Source organism: Parus major, chromosome 25LG2 (assembly GCF_001522545.3).
Source record: "Parus major isolate Abel chromosome 25LG2, Parus_major1.1, whole genome shotgun sequence".
In the NCBI taxonomy this organism is placed as follows: domain Eukaryota; kingdom Metazoa; phylum Chordata; class Aves; order Passeriformes; family Paridae; genus Parus; species Parus major.
The window spans coordinates 581,712-602,225 of record NC_031794.1 but is presented as its reverse complement, the minus strand read 5'-3'; the positions used below and the strand labels follow the sequence as shown (position 1 = coordinate 602,225).

Genomic DNA, 20,514 nt, shown 5'->3' with positions numbered 1-20,514 from the left:
CCCCACCCTGGTGGCCCCGAATCCCCCTCTGGGGGCCCCAGGTTCCCCCCCCCCCCCCCCCCCCCCCCCCAGGGGGGGAAGCGGTCAGACCACATTTTTGTGGGTTTTGCCCCGTTTTGGGGCCCCCGCCCACTGAGTCACCCCCGGTGCTGGGGGGGCTGAAGGGCAGCGCAGAGAGGGACCCCCGGAGAGGGGAGGATCACCCAGCTCATGTCCCTGATCCCTCCTTGGTCACCTAAGGACAGGGGGATCCCGGGCGGGGGGGGTCCCGTCCTATCCCGGGAGAATCAAATCCCGCCCGGGGCTGAGCCCACACGCCCGGGCAGGTGTTGGGGGGAGGAAACAGCCCCGTGCCCCCCCCGATTGCCCAAGGGCGGCCGCAAGGGTGACTCGGGCTTTGCGCAACCCCCCCACTTTCCCCTCGGCGTGGGCGGGGGGAAATCCCGGCGGGAAGGACCCAGAAGCGCCGGGGGGAACTCGGGAATGGGAACGGAAATCTGGGAATGAGCCCGGGAATCCGGGAACCCAAGCCTTGTGGCGCGGGTGTCCAGGTGTTTGGGGGGGTCCCCCAGGGTCCTGCCCCACCTTGGCGAGCACCCCAGCCCCGAGCTGCCCCGGTGCCACCACACCCAGCACGTTTCCCAGCAGTTTATTGAGTTGGGGGTGCTCCCCGGGAAGGGGGGCGCTCAGAAGCGCTGCTCGGCGTCGGGGACGCGGCCGTCCCTCAGCTCCCGCAGCCGCTGCAGCAGCCGCGGCAGCTCCAGCTCCCCGAGCTGCCGGTTCTCCCGGCTCCGGACGCTGACGGTGCCGCGCTCCCGCTCCCGCCGCCCCACCACTGCGGGGGCACGGCCGTCAGGGGGGCACGGGGACCCCCAGACACGGCACCCCCAGCCCTGAGCAGCACCCACCGCCCTGGGGGTGCAGAGGGGTCCCAGGGCAGGAACTCAGGAGGGTCTCGGGGGGTCCCAGAACAGTCCCGGGGGGGGGGTTCAAAGAAGGTCCCAAAGGGGGTGGGGGTCCCTAAAACACTCCTGGAGAGTTCCCGAGTGGATTTCAGGGGGGTCCCAAGGGAGGACAGTGCTCCTGGAGTCCCAAGGGGGTCTCAGGAGGGGCTTCAGCAGACTCCTGGGGGGGGTCTCAGGGGTGCTGGGGGCTCCCAGGCGGTTCCCAGGGGGAGGGTCCCAGCTTTCCTCCCCAGCAGCACCCAGGATGGGGATGGGGGTGTCCAGCCAGTCCCGGGGGGCTCCGGGGGGGGGTCCCGGGGGGGTTTTGGGGGTCTGCAGGTCATGCCCCACCCTTACCCAACTGGAAGTTGTAGTGGGCGAGTTGGGCCCGGCGGATCTTCCGTGCCAGGGTGGTCCCAGGGTCCCCATCCAGGTCAGCCAGGAGCCCCCCCCTCCTCAGCACTGCCTGCACCTGTACCCCGGCAGCAGTGGGGAGCTGGGGGGCACTGGGGGTACGGGGGTGGGGGACATGGAGGGACGGTATGGGGGGTTTGGGGGTCTGGAGGAGCACAGGGGAGGGTCACACACTCACCTCCCGGGCATAGTCCTCAACCTCGGGGGTCTGTGGGATGACCATGGCCTGCAGTGGGGACAGCCAGAACGGCCTGGGGGGCACCAGGGGTCACTGGGGAGTGTGGGGAGCACAGGGGGGAACACACAAGGAGGGGGTGCCCTAAGGGTGTCCCCAGGACAAGGAGGTGCCCCAAGGATGGAGGTATCTTGGGGATCCAGAGAGTGTCCTGGGGACTGAGTGTTCCCAAAACCGGGGAAAGCCTGTCCCGAGATGGGGCACCCTGGGACACGGGTGACACTGGGGGGCCCAGACAGCCGGGGCTGTTTCTGGGAGCTGGGAACGCCCCTGGGGACTGGGAGTTGTCTGTAGGACTGGGGGTGAGGTATGGGGTGTTTTTGGGGACCCCCTCACCATCGCCCGCCGCAGCTCTCAGCCAGCACGGCCACCATGCGCTCCACGGAGCCCAGCACGGCCCGGTGGATCAGCACCGGCCGCGCCGGGCCCCCGCTCGGGCTGGGGGGGAAATGGGGGTCAGGGGGGCAGGGGGATCCCTTGCCCCAACCCTGACACCCCCCAAATCCCCAATTCTACCTTCCCCATCCCAATCCTGACACTCCTCAGCCCCATGTCTGCCCCTAAATCCTGAGATCCCAGCCCAATTTCTGTCCCTCCACCCCAATCCTGATCCCCTCCTATCCCCCGTTTCTACCCACTCATTTCTGACATTCCTCAATCCCAATCCTGCTCCCCTAGCCCCAACCCTGATCCCTCCACAACAATCTGGAACTCCAGCCCGATCCTGGCCCCCACAAATCCCCAATCCTGCCCCCCTCCCAATACCTGGCATATTCCAGCTCAAATCTCTCGGGCATCTGGAAATCCAGCTGGATGGTGCCGCACTGGTGGTGCCGCCCCAGAGCATCCCGGATCCGGATGTCAATCTGTCGGGAATAAAGGGCAGGGGAGGTTCCAGAAAGGTCCAGGTTTGCCCCCTTCAAGGATCCCCCCCTCCCCAAAATGCCTCACCTTGGGCCCATAAAAGGCTCCATCCCCCGGACTCAGCTCCCAGGGCTGCCCAAAATTCCGCAGGCTCTGCTCCAGCTGCTGCAGGGACGGGTTGGGAGGGTCAGGGGGGCACAGTGCATGGGGGACACGATACAGGGGGCTTCATCCCACCTGCTCAGCACGATCCCAAGTTTTGGGGTCCCCCAGGAATCCATCGGGACGGGTGGCCAGGGCCAGGCGGAAGGAAAAGCCCAGGACGGCGTAAACGGTCCGGATGAAATCCAGGGAGGAATCGATCTCGCTCTCCAGCTGGGAAAGGGGTGTCAGGGGGGCAGGTGATGTGCTCTGGGGGGACAGGGAGGGGTCAGGGGGACAGACACCTGCTCCAGCGTGCAGAAAATGTGGGCATCATCCTGCTGGAAGCGCCGGACGCGCGTCAGCCCTGTCAGGGTCCCGGGGGGCTCATTGCGGTGCAGGACCCCAAAATCCGCCAGGCGCAGGGGCAGCTCCCGCCAGGAGCGCGGCCGGTGGGCGAACATCAGGCTGGGGACAGACAGACAGACAGACAGAGAGACAGAGAGACAGGCAGTGCCCCCAGGAGCCCCTCGGGCACCCCAGGGCCACCTGACTCACCAGTGGGCTGGGCAGTTCATGGGTTTGAGGGAGAGGGTCTCAGGCGCGGCCGGGACAGAGAAGATGTTGGGGCTGTAGTGCTGCCAGTGCCCCGAGAGCTCCCAGAGCTGGGGGCTGAACAGGTTGGGGGTCACCACCTCACTGAAGCCCCTCGCCCGGTACTCGCTCTGCGGGGACAGGGACAGGGGAGGATGTCAGCTCAGCCCCACAGCATCGGCCATGGGGGCTGCAGGGACTGGGAGGGGCCAGAGCTGTGGCCACCGGGGCAGGAACTGGGGGGCAAGTGTTTGGAGAGATGGGGTGCAGGGCGGTCTGGGTGTGTGATGACAGGGACATAACGGGGTCAGGGGAAGCCGCACCCGGATAAACTCCACGAGGGTGTTGTAGACGTGGGCGCCGCGGGGCAGGAAGAAGCAGCTGCCGGGGCTGAACTTGTGGAAGAAGAAGAGCTCCTGATCCTGCGGCAGGGAGGGCATTACTGGGGGGATCTCTGTGGCTGTGAGAGACCCCCGGCCCCTGCAGGGCTCACCTTCCCGATCCGGCGGTGGTCCCGCTGAGCCGCCTCGTGCTGTGCCCGCTCCCACTGCTCCAGGTCCTGGGCACTGGGGAAGGCCACGGCAGCCACGCGCTGGAGGGACTGGCCCCCAGCCCCCCCCCACAGCGCAGCCGAGCTCTGCGGGCACGGGGGGACATCAGTGGGGCCGGGCACCGGGGACCCCACCCCACACCCCTGTACAGGGGGACATCAGTGGGGCTGGGCACCGGGGACCCCACCCCACCCCACAGCCCCGTACAGGGGGACATCAGTGGGGCTGGGCATCGGGGACCCCACCCCACAGCCCCGTACGGGGGCACCGGGGACCCCACCCCGCACCCACCGTGAGCACACGCAGGGCTCCGATCAGCCCCGTGTGCCGGAGCAGGGGCCCGTGACAGAGCTGGAGCAGGGGGCCGCACCTGGGGGATGAAGGGATGGATGTGGGGACAGCTGCAGTGACCCACAGCCCCCCCATGTCCCCCAGGCTCACCGATAGACCGTGGCCGTAGGGGATGTCACCTCCTGGAGCTGCTGCAGCTGGAAGGTGTTGTGCTGAGGAGGGACAGCAATGAGCTGAAGGGGGGCTCGGTGATATCAGAGGGGTGACAGCTGTGCTGGGCCAAAGGACCAAGGTGGTGACAGCGGTACAAGGGGGGTGACACCGGTCCCGATCAGCATCACCGCGGCTGATGATCCCAACCAGGGATGTCCCCAGGCTGGCCTCCCACACCCCACCCTAAGATGGGATGGGGATGCTCTGGGGAGGGGGTCGCACCTTGAGCAGCTCAGCCAGCTGCTGGCAGGAGGCCTCGAGGCGCTCGAAGCGGTGCCGGGCACGGGCGAATGTGGCACAGGCCTCCTCCAGCGCCGGCAGCTCCGCGCTCTGCACTGTCCTAGGGACACGGGGACACGCTGGGGACACGCTGAGGACACACCGGGGACACACCGAGGACACACGGGGGACACACTGGGGACACACCGAGGACACACCGAGGACACACCGGGGACACGCAGCACCACGTGTGCCCTGCCCTACCTGCTGCCCATGTGCACATCGCAGAAAAAACCGTCCTCGGTGGCCTGGGTGCTGCAGAGCGTCGCCCCGAAAAACTGCTCCGCCACCGCCCCCAGGACACAGGCACTGGAGCGCCAGAAAGCCTGGGGGGACACGGGGGACAGGGGCTGTGAGGACAGCGGGGAGCGGGTCCCGCACCCCCGGCCCCCGGGCTCACCTCCCGCCCCTCGGGGGTGGAGAAGTCCAGCAGCTCCAAGTCGCTGTCACATTCCAGCGGCCGGTCCAGGTCCTGGAGGGTCCCGTTCACGCGGGCCACCAGCGCCGCCTCCACCGGGCCAGCCCTGCAGGGACAGCCCACGGAGATGCCGTGGGGGCCCCACAAACCCTGGGGGCTCTGCGGGGATCTCGGGGACCGTGGGGACACAGCAGGGACCCCACGGACCTCGTGGGAACCATAGGGACACTGTGGAGACCCCGAGAACCTCCCGGGGACACCTTGAGGGGCACGGGCACCTCGACCGGACAGTGCGGGGACCCTGGGGACACCCTGGGGACACCCTGGGGACACCCTGGGAAGCCCTCGGGCCGTACCCGAGCTCCGCGGCCACCTGGAACGGGGTGGTTTGCAGGGCCCGGCCGGGCAGGCTGCGCCCGCCGGGCAGCGCGATGCGGATCGGGGTCCCCGGAGGGAGGCGGCCGCCCCCGGCCCCGCCGCCGGGCCCATCGCACTGCTCCGCCGCCGCCGCCCGCAGCCGCTGGAAGAGCCGGAGGCGCTCGGGGTCCGGGCCGGACACCTGCGGACGGGGATCACCGGGGGTCACCGGTCGCCCTTGGGGCCCCGTGGCCAGCGGGGCTGAGGGAGCGGGGCAGGGGCGGCGCGGGGTCCCCCGGAGGTGGCGGGCGGGGGTCCCGGGGGTCCCGAGCGCACCCGGTGTCGCCGCGGGGCTCCCGCCAGCAGCAGCCGCGAACCGGCGCGCGCGGACATGGCTGAGGCTCCGCCTCTTCCGCCACCGCCGCCGGAACCGGGGTCAACCACGTCCTCCCCCCGCGAAAGCCGCGTTGGACTCGCCCGGGGGTGCGGGAGCGCCGCAGACAGGACGAAACCAAGGAGGGGGCGGGAGGAGCCGCAGGGAGGGGGGGGCTCGGCCCGGGGTCCCCTCAGGGGTGTCCGGAGCGCACGCGAGAGAAAGAACGGACCGGCCAAGGGCTGGTTTGGTACTTTTTATGCAGATCCTGAAGCCCACACCGGTATCAAACAGGTACGATGGAGGCAACTAAAAACCAACAAAAAATAATTAAAATAAATCAAGTAAAATCCCACCTTCATATAAAGGCCGCGGGGGCGGCCCTGGGTGTGGCGGGAACCCCTCAGAGCCCCCGCCGGGCTCCGCTCGCGCGTGGTGAACGATCCCAGAGGGAATTAAAAAGTGATTGCTATATACACACGTAGAAAGTCAACAGTGATCTTCGGGGGAAAAACAAAACAAGACGAAAACCCAAAAGATCCCCAAATTAACCCAAAGCCAAGCGAGTCTTCCCAAGCAGGGGGACAGGCTTGGGCAGTCTTGCTGCCAGAGTCCCACGTCCCGTGGAGCTCCCAGGCGGGTCTGGGTGGGCCCCTCCACCCTTCTTTTTGCCTTCTTTTTGCCTTCTTTTGGTGCTTTTGGCCGACAGGAGGAACAGGGGGGGTCTCTCCTCCCTGCAGCAGCAATTTGGGGATCGGCTGGATACCAACACCCCAAGACCACTCAGTGCTCCTCTCGAAGCTCTCAGAGTTTTTCCTTTTTTAATTTTTTTTTTTAACTTTTTCAACTACTACTGAAGGTTTTATTTAACAGCAACGTGGCTTCCTCTCGTTAGAACATTGTTTTGTGTCTGTTTTCTTCTCTCAGCCAATGCTGGGGGGCTGGGGGTAGAACCAACCGAAAAGTACAGAACATTTAATTTAGGAGAAGGTTACAGGGGTCTCGAGGGAAAGAAAGAAAAAAAAAAAAAAAAAAAAAAAAAAAAAAAAAAAAAAAAAAAAAAAAAAAAAAAAAGAAACCAAATGAAAAGGGCAGCTCCGGGAGCTCGGCAGCTGCTTCAGTACCGGGGAGGAAAGAAGGGGCGCTTAGGGGTGAAGAAGGGGGCCCCCCCCCTTCCGAAGGGCGGCCGCGGCCGCTTCAGGCTCTGGAAGGGGTCTCTGCCGCCGAAGGGCTCCCGCGGGCGGAACTCGGCGCGGGGCGTGCGGAGCAGGACGGAGCCGCGGCCGCCGGGGTCCCGGTGGGCGGGGGGGCCCAGCCCGCGCGCGGCCCCCAGCTGCTCCCGGGGCAGGGGCCCGGGCCCCGCGGGGTCTCGGGACCGGGGCAGGGGGTCCCGCGGCTGCGCCCCCCCGAAGTGCTCCTTCAGCGTCCCTTGCATCGTACCGTGCTCCTTGGGGAAGGCGCCGGCGCCGTGCTCCAGGGGGGGCGGCGCGGGGAAGGGGACCCCGCCGTGCTCCCCGGCCGGCGGCGGCTGCGCGGGGAAGGGGACCCCGGCGTGCTCCCCGGGCACCGGGGGCGGCGGGGGCGTGGGGAACGGGACCCCCGCGTGCTCCACCGAGGGGGGCGGGGGGACGCCGTGGGGCAGCGGGAGCGGCGCGGGCGTTTCCTTGGAGAAGGGGTTGGCGTGATCCACCGACGGCATGCGGGGAGGGACCGAGTGATCCCTCGGGAAGAGGCTGCCGTGGTCCTTGGTGGGCGCGGGCGGGGGCACGGCGGGCGGCCCCACCGGGTCCCGCGGGAAGGGGTTCCCGTGCTCCAGGGGAGGCGGCGCAAGGGGCGGCGGCGGCAGGTGGTGCTCGAAGGCGGAGCTGAAGTTGTTGGTTCGGAAGTTGTTGACGCTCTCCGGGAAGGGCGGTACGTGCTCCTTGTAGGGCGCCGGGAAGCCGCCCATGCCGGGCAGCTCCGAGGAGCCCGAGGGCCCGTTGTCGAAGGCGCTCCCGCTGCTGCTCAGCTCGAACCATCCCGCCCGGCTCCCCTCACGCCCGTGGCCCCGGCTGCCCTTGCCCAGCACCCGGATGGACTCCACGGTCTGGATCGGCTCCCCCGACATGCCGCGGCTCGAGGCATTGTGGTAGCCCAGCGTCTCGATGGGGGCCCCCTTCTCCTCGGTGCTGTCGGGCAGGTCCAGGCAGGAGGAGGAGACGCGGGTCTCGATGCGGTAGTGCTCCTCCGGCGGCTGCGGCTCGCCCTTCACAGCCCCAGACAAGCTCCCCACCTCACCCGAGCTGCTTTTGGGCATCTGCCCAAAATGCTTCTCCTCGGAGGGTTTCCGGGAGGCGTTTTTGAGCATGTTCTTGAACTCAATGGTGGAGGTGGCAGAGATGGAGGAACCCATGGGTTTGTCCCCGCCCGCCGCGGGTGGTCGGCTGACGGGGCTGGGGAGGGCATTTTGGGGCGAGAAGAGCGAGCGGTGGGGAAGCGCATGGGGCGAGTCTGAGTATTGCTTCTGCGGGAGGCCGGGTTTGGGCAGGGTGCTGTGATTGGAGTCCGGCGTGAAGAACACGTCGTTCTTGCTGGGCGACGGGGACCCGTCCGAGGCCGAGTCCTTCCCCCTGCGGCCATAGCTCCCAAACATCCCTGGGGACGAGGCCAGCGGGTCGCAGCTCTCGCTCTGATCCAGGATAGACCTCATGGCTGGGGGGAAGGTCGGCTTCACACCAAACTCCTGTGACCGCTGCCCGTAGCTGGACAGCACCGGCTGGTACTCAGCAGAATCTGGGAGCTTACTCGATTTCAGGATTGACTTGACCGGCTTCTTCTCCAGGTTCAGCATGGCTGAGGGCGGCGGCCCGGAGTAGTCGAAGTCACGGTAATCCTCGTCTTCTTGGAAAGATGTGTCTGGGTAAAACTTCTCCTGGGAGGAGTCCATCAAGGAGGAGGGCATCTCCCTGCTGTCCGCAGGCGGCTTGTACAGGCTGGCTGGGGACTCTCTGCCAAGGCCGAAGGGCCGGTAGCCGTGCACGGAACTGGGAAGTTCTTGGGAATATCCATCATCCCGGCCCTGCAGAGGTGACCTTGTACTGCTGGGAGTCGAAGACCCGGGGCTCATGATTTTGGACAGCAGGGAGATGGTGTCGACGTTGCTCGATGTTGGCTTGTCCATCATCTCGTCCTGGGTGGGTGTCCCGCTGCGCTCGTCGCGCACTGGGGTCCCGTCCACATTGTCCATGGACGTGCTGGTGGGACCACGCTGGAAGTCAGAGGTGTGACTCTCCGTTGCCATGCTGGACCCCAAGCTGCTGAGGATGGGAATATTCAAGTTCAGGCCACTGAAGCCAGGGTTTCCCTTCAGGAAATTGTGTATCTTCATCTCCAAGCTGGGAGAAGGGGGTTCTGATTCCAGCTTGGCTTTTGAAATTTCAGAGGATTGACCCAGTGAGGTTTCTGTTGGCAAAAGGGAGGAAGGACTGGTAGGGTGGGAACTGGAAAATCCTAGGGAATTAGTTGGTGGCTTAAAACCAGAGCTTGACAACGCTGGGGTATGTCCGACGGGAGCCTTATTGACTGAAGTGGAGGACACCTCTGCAGTGGTCGAGTTTGGAGAATAACCAAAACTTTTGGCTATAAAGGACTGCGGATTGGAAGGAGCATTCCTCCCCTTCACGCACGGCACAGTCGTGTTGGCTGGCGATGCCGAGGTGCTCTGTGAGGCGGCTTCTCCTGACTGAACAGTGTTTCCAGCCACGCTCTGCAGCAAGGATGACAGCCCTGGAAAACAGAACTGCTGCATCAGGTACTGAGGGCAGAGGCAAATCACCCCAAGCCATTGCCATGGGAAAGGCTCCTGTGTTTGCACTGCGGACGCCGTTCCTTTACACCCCCCAGTCTCCAGCCATGGAGAGAACTGGATTTGCTGTTCTGACATGAGGTGCAACCTTATGCCAGAGGCTTGGATTGATCTACAAATATAAATTACGCCATCGAGTCAGGTGGGTAAGAACTTGTCCTGGTCTGCAGCCAGGAGCGGGAAACCCTGCCCTGCTGGCCAGGTGACCCTGGCGAGGTGCCAGAGTGGAAGCAGAACCTCTGGGCAGATTTCTGCACACAGGGAACACAGAGACCTCCTGGTCTCCTGTCCTGTTCAGGGAGGGTTCCAGATACGTGTGCTTTGGCAGGAGCACAGGGAAGTGACACTTCCTGTGCTCACTGGTCCGTGACACCTGTGCTACCTGAGAAAGACCATCTACACGTGCCAGAGGCGGAAAACATTCCAATGAAGTTCTTCTCCCTCTGTTCTCACTTTAGGACAAGCAGAGCAGCACGTTTCAGCCCCACCACTGCCCTCAGATACCTGCCAGCTCTTCCCCAACACCCACCCCAGTACCTTGCAGCGCTGGCGCCGTCTGAGTCTGCGTTTTGGAGAGAGCTGACAAAATGCTTTCCGGAGTTATCTCAACTTTGGAGAGAATATTTGCTAATGGATTCGAAGGAGCAGACGGGGTTCCCAGGACAGGAGTCTTCAGGCCACTGGTGAGAGCTGTGGGGCTGGTCGGGGTCCCTGGTGAAGGTCTCGAGGCGGGACTCACACCTGGGGCAGGAGCACACACCACTCACCTGCACTGTCTGGCAATGCCTGTGCTGCTTTTGACTCAAGGCTTCCCACAGGCACAACGGAGCAAGAGCAAGGAGAGGCTCAGGACGCGACACTATGTGCCAGACACTGAGCCAGGCCTCGCAGTGCAGTAACTCACATTTATTTTGACACAATTAAAGCTTTAATTAAATAATCCCAGTTCCATTAGTGCCGGTGGCCACAGCCCGGCTCAGCACTCACCTGTGCTCTTCATCACCGACGTCAGACTGCTCAGGATGGAGCTGATCTTGGCCAGGTCCACGTTGGCCAGGTTGGGTAAGGCAAGCGCTGGTGCCGGAGGGACGGGAGCTGTGCTCACCACCTTCGGAGCCGGGGGCGTCGGAGGGGCCGGGGCTGGCGTCGCCACCGTCCCCGAGGCTGTGGCAGCCGCAGCAGCCGATGGCACCGCTTTGGGGACACTCTCAGCCTTGACGGGGGCTGGAGCAGTCTGTTTGTCCTTCCTCTCCTCCACTGTAGCAGAGAGGGTGGAACAAGAGCAGAAAGGTCGCTCAGTGCCCCCAAAAAGACTCAGGGAATATCAGGTCTGCCTCCCACAGATGTAAAAACATCTTTGGTAAATGTCTGGGAGATAGAAATGATTGCAGTGGGACTGGCACTTCCCTGCCAGAAGACTCAAACCCAACAGCCGGAACCCAGAGCCCAGGCTTTGTGCCTCCTCCATATCCCAAATGAAGCTGGAAAAGGCTGGTTTGTTCTGCAATTCCCACAGGACAATCACATACCAATGATTTTAGACGTATCGTCCTCTACATCAGAGAGCTCCATGTCTTCCACGTCCCGATTATCTGTGGCCGGCTCTGGAGAGACCATCTTGCGGCCTCCGGCTGCTGGGGAGCGGGCGCTGTTCTCCTCCCCCATCCCCTGGAAAGGGGACTCGGAGCCCGTAGGAGATGGAGCATCCATGCTGGGAGAAGGGACAGGAGACTCCTCGGGATCAGGAAGGGTTGCTTTCAGCTGGTCCAGCTTCTTCTTCAGATTGCTCACTCGGTTAGCAAATGTTTTATAGGCCTAAGGAAGGAAGGACACTGGACTGGGGATCTTTCATGCCTCAGTCACTTCCTTGAGGAAGCAACACACAGCCTGAGGAAAACAATTCCAAATCCCTGGACCCTGCTGTGGTAAGAACTCTGCTTCTCCGTGGGACTCACAGGGCAACAACCACAAAAATGGAGAGGATAAAACCTTTTTCCACTGACTTAAAACAATTTTCATAACCCTCTCTGTATTTAACAAATGCCCATTTGGGGCTTTTGGAAGGGTCTGGAGGGTGCTGATCTTTTTTGTAACTCTTCATCACTGTCCTTTCTTTGCTCATCTAGTTCTCACATAAGTCTCAAGTTTCCAGAATTCAGGATTTGTCACACTAACTGCAATTTTGCCCTGTTTAAGAATCTAGAAGGCATTCCAGCAACACACACAAATTGAGCACCCAGCTGCTGGATTTTGAGAGCATAGCCTTGTCTTGCCCAAAGCCTCCATTCTGCTCTATTTGGAAACCAGCCTTCCACCAATCCCACCGAGTTTTTTATTTGGGAATAGAGAGACGAGCCTCCGAGGCGAAGGCAGGCAGGTGCTGTTCCCCCTGGGGAGGATCCAGAAAGGGCACACTTACATTTGCCACCACCTTGACTTCTTTGTACTGTGCCTCGTAGAATATCCCGGCGTTCTCCAGCGCCTCCGTGAGCGAGGGGCCGTTCTTCACTTGCTTGTCCAAGCCATTGACAAATTCCTCCAGCTTTGAACTCGCTTCCTCAAACTCCTTGGAGAACTTCTTCCCTCCTGTTTTATCTGCAGGGAGATGAACACCATGGAAATGAGCTGCCACATGCCAAAGCACAGAAGCGTGGCCTCAACGACAGCACCAGGACACTGGGACAGGGGAGCTGCACACTCCCAGACCACCCTGGTCATCCACTGGCACTGGCAAGGGGAGGCCTGGTTGCTGGCAGAGTCTTGGTTTTCAGTCATTTGCTTGGTCTGAGCTCTGCACCTGAGAGTTTCCATAGAAACTCAAACTAACCAAGATTTTTGATTCCTTGTTCTTAACCCCACTCTCAAATTCTGGCATTTTCCAGACACAAATTCTGGAATTTCCCATCTCAGCAGAACTGAGGAGATCCCACACCACCTTCGGTGCCCTCGAGGCTTTACCTTTCAAGCACTTGAGTGTCTCAGTGCTGCAGACATCCACCCTCATAGTGGAAAGCTGCTTCTCCTTCAGCTCTATCTGATCTTCTGAGCGCTTGTACAACAGCAGCTCATCAATCAGGGACTGGGGCTGGAAAAAGCAAACAGGAAAAGCCTCCTCATCACATTCCAGGGAAGAGCAGACCTACCTCCCCTCTGGTTCCAGACTACTTCCAAGCGAGAGCTAACCCAGGAACCACGTGGATCCCGGGATTTTTAACCTCCAATCTCACAATGAACAAACCTGGGCTCAGGCAGGAGCTGCAATTCCACAAATCTCCTGGTTAAGAGATCTTTTTAAGATCTTTTTTATTTACTCCTCATTTCACTCTGCAGGGGCATTTCATTAACATGTCCCACTCTGTCAGGGGACCAAATTCAGACCAGTTTCTGGGCCTGAGGACCAACTCCTGAGCCACCCCAAACTGCTCTTCACAAGGATGTCCTGAGCCTGCCCAGACCCTCCCCGTGTCAGCCCCACGGGTGCCACAGCCTCCACATCACAAGTGGCTCTTGGGCCTGGGGTCACCCCACACACAAACCCCCAAGGTGGGGGGCAGTGCCTTGGGTCACTTCCACTCACAGACTTACTCGGAATTCAGCAACAATCTTGGACTTCAGAGCAGCTTTCGGGTTTGTGGAGGCTGTGGGGATAAAGGAAAACAGTGAAGAAATGAAGGAACCGCATCCCAGTGGAAAGTCAGTCACAAAAGGCAGCCTAATGAAAGATATTTTAAGAAAACTTCATGTGTTACCCGTCACATCCTCCCCTCCATGCCTGTGTCCCTCAGTGCTCCGGGCTCCTGGCAGCTCATGGGGACGTGGACACGCACGGCTGGGTTGGGACCGAGCTCAACAAGTGACACTGCTCTGAACATTTAACGTGCTCTGAACATTTCCTGGGCACACCTTTTCCTCAGGAAGACAAGTCCCTGCAATGGTCGATCTAACAGCCTTACCCAAGGAGTTACAGCTCTCTGCAAGGAAGGGAATGTTATTCCCAAAGTGCCAGACCTGGAGCTGACACGGAGCCCAGGTTTCCTGGACAGGGTCTCCCGTGGGCACTTCCTAGGTCTGACCATGCTCAGAGCCTGAACAACTGTCACACCTGGTTACAGGGTGGGGGGACAAGTCCTGCTGCCAAGAGACCAAATCCATCAGATTCTGGACAAAACAGGAGAAACAGGAAAGAAGAAATGAGCTGATGAGAAGCAAAGCACTGAACCCTCCATCCACGCTGGATACAGCCCAGTTCTGTCTGGGAAAGCAGCTTCTGGTGTGAAGCCCAGTAATAAACACTCCCCAACTCTTTTAACCTTCTGATGTCACCCTGTGCCACTTGTCACACCTGATGTCCCACACGTCGTACCTGACATCTCACCACCTCCTGTGGGGACCACTCAGGGTGTTGGTGCAGAATGAGATCATTAAGGTCACTCTGTTATAATAAACTGTGTCCTGCTGCTCTGGGTTCTGGACTGTCACATCCTGTCCCTGCACTCCCAGCTCCAGGTTCCTCCTCCCAGCCCAGCCTGCTGGGGCAGGAGTGTTCCTGAGCACAAAGGGAATCTCCTCTTCTCTCTGTCTTCTCTCCACCTCTGACCAGCCTAAGAGCAGTTTCCAAGAGGTTCCACCAGCTCTTTCCTCTCCTGTCCACAACCTCTGCTCTCATATCTTACTTTTGCCTCACTTCTTTTCTTTACAAAGTTGTTTTCTACCAACATCTCCTTGGTGTGCACATCTTGGGGCCCTTCTGAGCCTGCTGGCTCAGCCCCTGCTGGGCTCAGCCTTTCTGCTCCTCGAGCAGCCAATTTCTGCATTAGTGCACAGAGTTCACAGTGGTTCCTTACTTTGTGATTTCTTCCACGGCTTATTCGGTTTGTTCAGAGACTCTTTCAGCTGCTTCTGAGTTTTGAAAGTGGTACCTGGAAAACATTTCATTTTTGGCAGTCTGGCATTATGGGATTCCTGTCAAAACTGGGTTTTGGTGCCATACAGTTGCACGGTGAAAGAGTGAACAGAAATTTGTTTTAAAATACCTCGACCAACTTCCTTAGAGGAGCTGCTGGATGCCCAAGAGAACCTCAGTTTACTCAGGAATGCAGCAACCTGGGGGTGGTCTGCCATTTTTAAATCAAGTTTCTGTTTGCCCTTACACTAAGGCAGTTCAAAAATCACAGTAAAAAGGGAAAACACAAGGAATCTAAAAATGAAACTCTTTAGGGAGGCTGTAACGGAATCAACATCGAACAGACAAGTGCTGCCCACAGGGAGAGCAGCCACAATTCCTGATTTACCTGAAACCTCACAGACCTGTTTTCAAGTTACAGAAATGAGCAATTTCAGAGCAAAAGCACAAACGTCACTCCTCAGCATGCAACACCCAGCTCAAGCCTGTCCTCATGCACAGCCCAACCCAAGACACCACAATTCCTCCTGCTGTGACGGCCACCGACCCTCAGAGCACACCTGAGGGCTTCCTGAGCACCTTCAGCTCTTAATGATGTGAGCAAAGCCAAAACCTGGGCTGATTTCCTTCAAGTATTGCACTGCTAATTCCTGGTTTTAACAACTCCATGTGTTCCTTCCCTGGGGACTTGAGAACTCTTCACCCTCCAGCTTTGCTTCTGCCTCTTCTACCCCACAAGAATGATTAAAGCACCTATCACTGAACAGGACTTGGAGGTAGAGCCAGAGCACCCTGGTCAGGACCTGCAGGACCATTTCAGCCTCACATTCTGCTTGCTCTCAGCTGGAGCAGTTCCAGCTCACAGGAAAGAATTCACAGCTGCCTTAAGAAAGGTACAAAAGGGGTAAAGCAGGAGAATCCGGCGCCGCTCATGTCCCACACCTGCCTACGTTACAGCCTGTGCCAGGTGCAAATGCCCCTCATTCTGCTCAGTGACCCCAGCCTATTTCTGCAACTCCAGCGAGCTCATGTGGCAGTTTGTAAGGTGAGAAATGCAAAGGGTGAGGAACTTACTCAATGCTTCTTTCAGTGCCAAAATGGTTTCCTCAGGATACACGTTTCTGTCCTCCCAGATTTTGAAGATCCTTTCAATGGATTTGGAAACGGATGGATCCCTGGAAGAGAAGAGTTCTTCACCCCCTGACTGCAGGACACTGGTGCAGGGCTTCCCCCACTCCACAGGATAATCTGATTCAAACCACCCTCCTGTGCAAATCAGAGCCCAGCTCATGGCCACTCCGGCCCACTCTGCGAACACACGGCTGCTCTAACACAATCCTTTAAGTTCTGCTGATGTTTCTAAACAGTTTGAGATGTCAGAAGAAAAATTCCCCCTTCTTGAGACCCTCAGCCTCCCAACAGCCTGTTAGTTCATTACTCACTTCACTAACGAAGCAGCCTCAGGAAGCACCTCTGCAAAGGTGTCTCGAAAGACAATGGCATTTTTCCTCTTGCAGTTCTGTATGACATCATTGGCCAAGTAAAAAAGGTTCAGCCGATGAGGAAAAGCAGCTGAGGACAAGAGAAAATTCAGAGTCAGCATCAGACAGAAGTACCACAACAGCCACACCCTGATCCCAATATCAGTGCTGCTTTTGGGGTAGTTCCAGAGTTTCCAAGGTCCAGCAGGCAAACCCTAGGGACCAGAGAGGACATCTTCCATCTACAAATGATTTTCAGACTCCCCCAGCTGTGCTTGCTGCTCTGACCCTCCTCGTGTTGAAAAGCTCCAAACTGAGTTACTCCATCAAACCCCCTCCTCAGAGGGGGTAAACTCGGGAAGCTCATCCAGATGCTACCGCTGGCAGTGAGCTCCTTCACTCACTGAAGGATTAAACTAGGGGAACAGTGCCAAGAGATGGTGTTACTTCACACACCCGTGTGTTGTCACCTCTCCCCTGCCCACACCAGAATCAGTTTTTATCTACAGATCCCTCAGTTCTCCATCCTGCTTCATTTTCCAGGTGTCTCTACCCTGGCAGAGCCACTTCCCACAGCTACAGCTTGCACCTGTCCTGGTCTCCAGGATTCCTCTCGGGAAGCTCATCCTGGTCCAGAGCCCAGGGTGGGAGCTCACCCCTCACTCATAACCTGAAAAGGCTCCCAGCAGAAACATTCCACCCCTGCTGCCCTCCCAGCATCAGGGCCACTTCACAAGTGAACTCGAGTTCAAAGGAAGATCCTGCACAGAAGATCCTCCTGTGAGGGGAGGCAGAGCTGAGAACACAAGAAAAGGCTTAGCTCAGATGGGTGCTCAGATCCCACAGGTCGATGTCCTTAAGCCTCCCCCAGGCCCTGTCAGCAGCACCGGCTCTGGCTCTGTGCCCCCGAGCATCACCCCAGACTCGGGCAGGGAAAGGCATAGGGCAGAGCCCTGGGGAGTCCCTGCTCCTCAAGCCCTGTCCCTCCAGTGTCCCTGCCCCAGGACACACAGCACAGGCCTGGGAGACAAGGCACGAGTCACTGCCAGCAGCTGCTCGCCCCCAGCCCCGCACGGAGCCCCAGCTCCCACCTCCCAGGACAAGCTTTTCCAGCACAGACTCACCCAGCCAAGGACTTGTGACCAGAACCTGTTGCTCACAACCTGTGCCCTGAACTTGCTGACAAGGCAGGCTGAGGAGGGGTTTTGGGAGCACAGAGCGCTCTGCTCTGCCCGGAGGGCTGGGAATTCAGCTGGAGCAGGGCTGCACTCGCCCAGTGCTCCAAAACAATCTGCAGGCAGCTTTCTCCAAAATGCCAGCCTCGATAATCTCTCAGATCATCATCCCATTGGAATGGGGCTTCTGTGATTTAGCAAAACCCAGTGCTCGAGTGCCAATTCTGCTGCTGCTCACTGGATGTTCCCTCCATCCCAGAGATGTTTCACCAGCAGAGAGCAATGCTTCCACATCTCAGTAACATAAAATAGATTTCAAAGAACTATAAACCTTTGATTTAAATGATCTGGCATCTACACAGCAGAAAGAAATCTGGAGTGGGGCTCCAGCCTGGCATTGACCATACAGAACACCACTCACCCAGAGCAAAGTTAGAGGCACAGTTATAAACCAAGATACACGCACGCCATGCAGGAGGAGAGATCCGTGCTGGGTCCACAGGAAGGCTATGGACATGACCCACAAAGAAAACCGAGTGTCTCTGGATCCAATGGGAGAATGGCTCTCAGCTTAAACCCGTGAGGAAACAGGGGCACACAGGACAGTGCAGAGCTGAGCCCACCCCAGCCCCACCACCTGCTCCAAACCAGCCACAAAGACACCAATAAAAATGGCATTTCAGAGTCATGTGTAACTGACACTTAAACACTCTGACCAAAGCCTCCTGCAGGGACACTCGGATTCCCATCAGGAACTTCCCAAAGGTGAAGGTACAGAAGAACATCCTTGCAGGAACATTCCTGTTGGGAAGCTCTGGCTGTGTCCCATTGGCAAGATGCCAAACCAACAGCAACACGTCAAACACCAGCACCCCTGTTTTTCCTGAAGGGACACAATTCTGTGCCCAGGAGCCCCAACCTCACCACACTCCCCCTCACCAGGAGCTCCCTGGGAAGAGCAGGGCTGATGTGTCCATGGGAGCTCTGGAGTTAAACGCTCAGAAAGGGACCCAGAGCCACCTGTACTCGCTGTGGCACCAGCACAGAGCCCCTCTGGCTGGGACAGGGACTTCCCACAGTGCGAGAAGGCACACTGGGGCACAGGATGAAGTGTACCATGAAGGGAAGAACAGGGAGAAAGATCTGTGGAATCAGGGAGTAACCCAACCATCAGGGGTCAGGGCATGGCAGCATCGCAGCTGCTGTCAAGGGTGACAGGGTAAGATGGTTAAGGAAGGACCTGGATAAAAGGAGGGGGGTGGAGGTGAGATCTTCACAAGGGCTGTGAAGGGAAACCTTGAAAGACTCCCACAAAATCCAGCAAGAATTCCAGGCTGGTGCCAAGGGCTCAGGGCAGGAGATGAGAGCCCAGCAGCAGACGGGAGCCAGAGCAGACACAGGGCATCAAGGACCTGCAGGTGGGAACAGTTCCATGGCTTTTTATGAGTTTGGGGAGGGGGAAGGAGTGATGGAAGTGCACTCAGGGCCTTGGGAAGAGCCAGCACAACTGGGAGAAGGCCACGTCCAGAGGAGCTGGCACATCCCAAGGAGAGATGGGCTGGAATTTCATCAGGGGTCATGCGCTTGGAGCGGAAGGGGAAGAGCCCCAACGATGATGCCACAGCGCCAAGGGGTGTCCAAGGGAGGAGGACTTCCAGGAGAGGTGGCAGTGACAACAAGGCAGGAGGACCCAGGCCACGTCCTCCAAGGCTCTCACCTTCCTCTCCTTAATTCCATGGAGCACACACAAAACAGATCAAACTCTGGGGAAAGAGGATCTTCAGCATTCTGCAGCAGGGCCTTGACAGAGAAACCCAACTTGCCCAAATTTCCAAAAGGTTCAGTACACAACAGATCGACACTTTGGGGTGGAAATGTTATCTCCATGTCCCTGCCAAAGCAAAGCTTCCTTGAACTCTCACAAGAAAAGTCAAACCTTCCCACAGCAGCAGAGAAACTGCTGTGCTGAGGCTCCTGCCAACACCAAGCTTCTCCCTGCAGGTCAGGGACAGATCCTGACGGGCACTGCAAACCCAGTGCTGGCACCCAGACTGTCTGTGCCCACCCCAGGCTGCCCTGGCGGGGCAGGGCACAGGAACAGGTCCTGCTCCTTGAGCTCCCCAAGTTCTGTTTTGAGAGATCATGGATTCAGGAGGACAAAGGTGCCACCACTGAGGTGCAGGCAAGCACGCTGTGTGCCTCCAAGGATGGCAAGGTGATGCACACAGGACAAGAGGGGAACGTTTCCAAAGTAGAAGGGACAGATTTAGATTAGGTGTCAGGAAGGAATTCTTCCCCGTGAGGGTGGTGAGGCCCTGGCACAGGTAGCCCAGAGAAACCGTGGCTGCCCTATGGAAAGCGTCCAAGGCCAGGCTTGGAACAACCCGGTCTAGTGGAAGGTGTCCCTGCCCATGGCAGGGGGTGGGCCTGGATGAGCTCTAAGGTCCTTTCCAACCCAAGCCTTTCTAGGATGACGAGCCCGACCCTGCCCGGTGCCCAAGTGCCCGCTCTGGGGCCAGCACCTCCAGCCCGGCCGCGCTCGCCGCGCCCGTCCCGCCCCGGCCCCGCACTCACAGCGGCGCAGCCACTTCATCCAGTGGTACACGATGGTGCTGTGGTGCCGCTTGTTCTCCAGGCACCACGAGGAGAGGCCCTGGATCGACTCCATCGTGTTGGTCACCGCCTGCAGCTTCCTGTCGAGCGAGGCCTCGAGCGCGCCGGACGAGGCGGCGGCGGCCGAGGAAGAGGAGGACGAAGAGGCCCGGCCGCCGCCTCCGCCGCCCGCCGCCATCTTCCCGCGCTGCTCGCGGCCGGGCCGCGCGGGGGGCGGCGGGGCGGCGCCTCACGGGGCGGCGGGGACCGGGATGGGGGGGCCGGGCGGCGGGCACGGCCCGGAGGATCGAAGGGGCCCGGGGGCTGCTCGGGCGGTGCCAGAGGCGGCGGGAGGCGGTCCCGGCCGGGGAGAATCGCTCGGGCCGGGGCGGTGCCAGAGGCGGTCCCGGCCCGGAGAGATCGCGGGACCCCGGGAGTGCCCGGGAGGTGCGGGAGGCGGTGCCGGCCCGAGGCGGTGCCGGTACCGGAGGCGGTCACGGTCCGGCCCCCCCCGCGCGCGCCGCCCGCCCCCCCGCCGCCATTTTGTGACTCCCGCACACGGGCGAGACGCGCACGCGCACGCCCCGCCCCCGCCGCGCATGCGCGCGCGCGCGCCCCGCCCGGCAAGATGGCGGCTCCCCCGGCCCTCTGTCCCCCCCACACCCCGGGCGGCGCGCGAGCGCTAGAACAATTTAAATGTCGTAAATCCCGGCACGACTGAGGCTGGAAAAGACTTCGCAGTCCAACCTGTGACGGACTGGCACTCTATCAGCCACTGCAGCTCATTCCGCGGCCACAGCCCGGGGCTGCGGCTCGGCCCCGGCGGGAGCGCGGCAGCAGCTGCG

General features: G+C 60.1%; 2 protein-coding genes across 5 annotated transcripts; both read right to left on the bottom strand.

Moving 5' to 3' along the window:
* Positions 1–633: 633 nt before the first annotated feature.
* On the bottom strand, positions 634–5,724 carry TARS2 (threonyl-tRNA synthetase 2, mitochondrial). 2 transcript variants are annotated; one of them, XM_015650298.2, is made up of 18 exons: positions 5,638–5,724; positions 5,301–5,503; positions 4,927–5,050; positions 4,731–4,852; positions 4,470–4,587; positions 4,185–4,246; positions 4,035–4,113; positions 3,686–3,829; positions 3,516–3,614; positions 3,157–3,323; positions 2,904–3,066; positions 2,695–2,832; positions 2,545–2,619; positions 2,359–2,459; positions 1,930–2,031; positions 1,537–1,609; positions 1,302–1,416; positions 634–835 (listed from the first exon to the last, which is right to left on the bottom strand). In XM_015650298.2, the coding sequence occupies exons 1-18, from the start codon at positions 5,692–5,694 to the stop codon at positions 687–689; spliced, it is 2,091 nt and encodes a 696-aa protein (XP_015505784.1). In that variant the 5' UTR covers positions 5,695–5,724; the 3' UTR covers positions 634–686. The 2 variants fall into 2 exon arrangements, with proteins under 2 accessions (XP_015505784.1, XP_015505783.1); XM_015650297.3 differs by having other exon boundaries at positions 2,545–2,622; positions 5,638–5,723.
* Positions 5,725–5,917: 193 nt separating this feature from the next.
* RPRD2 (regulation of nuclear pre-mRNA domain containing 2) lies at positions 5,918–19,881 on the bottom strand. Of its 3 annotated transcripts, XM_015650294.2 has the most exons (11): positions 19,652–19,881; positions 15,864–15,993; positions 15,496–15,596; positions 14,363–14,437; positions 13,104–13,156; positions 12,477–12,603; positions 11,938–12,113; positions 11,048–11,333; positions 10,506–10,775; positions 10,056–10,259; positions 5,918–9,439 (listed from the first exon to the last, which is right to left on the bottom strand). In XM_015650294.2, the coding sequence occupies exons 1-11, from the start codon at positions 19,866–19,868 to the stop codon at positions 6,792–6,794; spliced, it is 4,287 nt and encodes a 1,428-aa protein (XP_015505780.1). In that variant the 5' UTR covers positions 19,869–19,881; the 3' UTR covers positions 5,918–6,791. The 3 variants fall into 3 exon arrangements, with proteins under 3 accessions (XP_015505780.1, XP_015505782.1, XP_033375703.1); XM_015650296.2 differs by lacking the exon at positions 14,363–14,437; XM_033519812.1 differs by lacking the exons at positions 14,363–14,437; positions 15,496–15,596; positions 15,864–15,993; positions 19,652–19,881 and adding an exon at positions 13,268–14,356.
* Between the last annotated feature and the right edge of the window lie 633 nt (positions 19,882–20,514).

Coding starts and splice junctions, on each gene's coding strand:
- TARS2 (XM_015650297.3), bottom strand. CDS start 5,694: ATGTCCGCGCGCGCCGGTTCGCGGCTGCTGCTGGCGGGAGCCCCGCGG. Junction 3,830..4,034: donor GAGCCCTGCGTGTGCTCACG/GTGGGTGCGGGG, acceptor CCGTGCCCGCAG/AGCTCGGCTGCGCTGTGGGG. Junction 3,615..3,685: donor ACCACCGCCGGATCGGGAAG/GTGAGCCCTGCA, acceptor TCCCTGCCGCAG/GATCAGGAGCTCTTCTTCTT.
- RPRD2 (XM_015650294.2), bottom strand. CDS start 19,868: ATGGCGGCGGGCGGCGGAGGCGGCGGCCGGGCCTCTTCGTCCTCCTCT. Junction 15,994..19,651: donor GATGAAGTGGCTGCGCCGCT/GTGAGTGCGGGG, acceptor TCTTGTCCTCAG/CTGCTTTTCCTCATCGGCTG. Junction 9,440..10,055: donor GACGGCGCCAGCGCTGCAAG/GTACTGGGGTGG, acceptor TCTGTTTTCCAG/GGCTGTCATCCTTGCTGCAG.